The sequence below is a fragment of the Ailuropoda melanoleuca genome, chromosome 12 (assembly GCF_002007445.2).
Source record: "Ailuropoda melanoleuca isolate Jingjing chromosome 12, ASM200744v2, whole genome shotgun sequence".
Classification (NCBI taxonomy): Eukaryota; Metazoa; Chordata; class Mammalia; order Carnivora; family Ursidae; genus Ailuropoda; species Ailuropoda melanoleuca.
The window spans coordinates 29945934-29948488 of NC_048229.1; the positions used below are offsets into that span (position 1 = coordinate 29945934).

The 2555-nt window shown below is 53.3% G+C and overlaps 1 protein-coding gene across 1 annotated transcript in view; it reads right to left on the reverse strand.

The window, feature by feature from the left end:
- Positions 1–464: 464 nt before the first annotated feature.
- EMC10 (ER membrane protein complex subunit 10) overlaps positions 465–2555 on the reverse strand; it is a 7360-nt gene continuing 5269 nt past the window's right edge. The window contains exon 7 of the mRNA XM_034639163.1: positions 465–1082. Within this exon, the coding sequence (XP_034495054.1) occupies positions 1002–1082 (81 nt within the window). The 3' untranslated portion in view covers positions 465–1001. The remainder of the gene's footprint in view (positions 1083–2555) is intronic.

The following is a 2555-nucleotide window of genomic DNA, read 5'->3' on the forward strand; positions in this document are numbered from 1 at the left end:
GGCTCTTTGCTTTGGATCCTATGGCATCTTTTGAGTTCTGTGCTATATCCCTGGGTACCCTGGTCAATAAAATGAAATAGTAAGTGAGCTCTCCAGGGAGAGGCAAGAATAAGAAAAGTCTAATGAGGACAGAGCCCCAAGGAGCCCGAACGAGCTCCGACATTGACTGGAATATACCGCAGATTAACTCTGCCGGCTCCAGAGTGATTCAAAAGAGTCAGAGGAAAAGAAGGTAGTCAGATAGGTAAAGAGCTCAAACTCATTCCATTAAAAAATTCCAAAATGGTCCGACAAATGCCTGGGGCAAGAATGCACCTGCCAATGAGACAAAGGATTAGGAACTCCGAGTCTCAACCTTGTCCAAGAAAGCACCAGTGAACACCACGGGGGCAACCTCAGACGGAACAGAACTCACGTGGAGCACAGCCGGGAAAGACACGGCCAAGTTAAGAGCACCCCTGGGACACTGTTTTATGTTTTAAGGACACAAAGAACCGGGTGGAATGATAACCCCCAATGCTGGAAGGTGTGTAACACAACAACACAGTCGAACAAAATACTGAGGAACTGCAAATCCGTGGGACTGCCGGGGACTCTCAGGCCACTTGTCACAGAGCAGCGGGGAGTGGCTGGCCCCTGGGGGCGAGGTCTGAGGGAAGAGAAGGGCCACAGGAAGGGCCTCTGCAGGAGGAATCCAGAGGGACCAGAAAACAGACAGGGGTGGCTTGAGGCATCAGCAACATCAGAGGAATCAAAACCGTAAGTGCCGCCCTCGAGCAAAGGACAAGAACGGTTCCCAGAAAATTGCAATGGTGCTACCGGACTCCACTTCCCTCTTGGGACAGATGCAGAGCCTCACGACACGGAGAAGTTGAAGCCATCTGTTGGCGAGGCCGTGGGGGAACGGGGACTGGCGTTTGCTCCATGGAGGGCAACTCAGCAACATGGATCACGTTTACAAATGCCACCTTCCTTTGGCCGGCTGTCCCGCTGCTGGGGTTTTATCCTGGCGACACCTGCATCCGTGAAAACGGTGACGTCCGTAGGTGGAGGCCAGGTTGAATGAGCTCCGGCATGTATGTCTGGCGGGGCACAAAGGAAAGGCCATTCCCCCACTAGGAGAAGTCTCCAGAATATAAGGTGCAGGAGCAAAGACGCAAGGGCAAGGCAGTGTAGGGGGTTCTCTACTTTTGCGTCACAAAGAAAGGAGGAGAGCGTGTGTCCCTACCTGCCCGTGCTGGCACAGACGGACCCGAGGAGGGAAATGAAGCAAATAAAAGCAACGAGGGGAGACAACTGTCTGCCACACACGTTTTATGTTGTTCTGACAGTCAAGCCACACGAATGCATTACTTTTTCATAAAAGTGTTTCCAATCTGCCATTGTCGTTCCACTTTTGGTCATGCATCCCCAAGAAATAATTCAAACTCACCAAAGACAGACGAGACCGCTCGCTGTCGTGCTATTATTAACCACATCCAGCAGGAAGCTAAATGCTGGACATTTGGGGAGCAGTGTAATACACTGCCCTACAACACCGCGGAGCGCTGCACGAGCCTTAGAGCCACCGTGATGGCCGTTTCTGTGTGTTTCTGAATAACACACAGCACGAAGAGTGGAATTCAATAAAGCCTGTACACCAGGACTTCCTTGGAACCAAATCAACGGTTGCATTTGGTTGCTGGAAGTCGTACCTTTTCAAAACACTGATGTATTTCAACATATTGTCGATATTTTTAAACAGACGGGGGGGATGATAAATAAGAAAGGCCAGCGGTCCTCTCCTGGTGGCCCGTCCCAGGGAAGACATTCCAGGCAGGGGAAGGGAATCTATTTACATCATCCGGCCCTTGACTCTACTAAACATTAGTTTGTTTTTACTTTAAACATCATTTCTTCATGCCTCAAAGCCTATGGAAGGTTTGGCATCCTGACGGGGCAGGACATCTAAACTCCTGCTCAAAGCCACGGGCAGATAAAGGCCGGAGTGGGGTCCCGAGGCAGGGCTGTTGGGAGGAATGGGGCCCATGGGCGCCTGCGGCCAGCCTACACCTGCTCTGTGCCAGGCCCCTCAAGGGCAGACAGGTGGGAAGTGTGTGGCCCAATCCAGTGTCAGACAAGTTAAAGGGACCCTCTAGCCCAGCCAGGGACAGGCAGGGCGAGAAGACCACGAACAAAGGCACAGAGGCTGGAGAGAACTCGGCATGTTCCCAAACTACGAGGCTCAGGGGGAAGGGGGGACAAACACAAGGTCAGAGCTGGACCAGGAGCTTGAGCTCCATGCTGTGGGCAAGAGGAAGCCTTTGGGGCTACAGAGGGACCACAGGGGAAGGCAGGGTGCACCAGAATCTGGCCACCCGTCCACCCAGAGGGAAAGGACTCCTGGGGAGGAGTGTCCTCCTACCCTCATGGGCTGGAGATGGGAGGAGCTGGCAAATCCTTGGGATGATCAAGGACAGGAGCACTCTGGCAGGAAGGGGGTTACCTGGATGAAAGACGACCAGGCACTGACGCCCCCCTCCCTCAGCGGCCACTGCCCCCACCACCACCCGCCG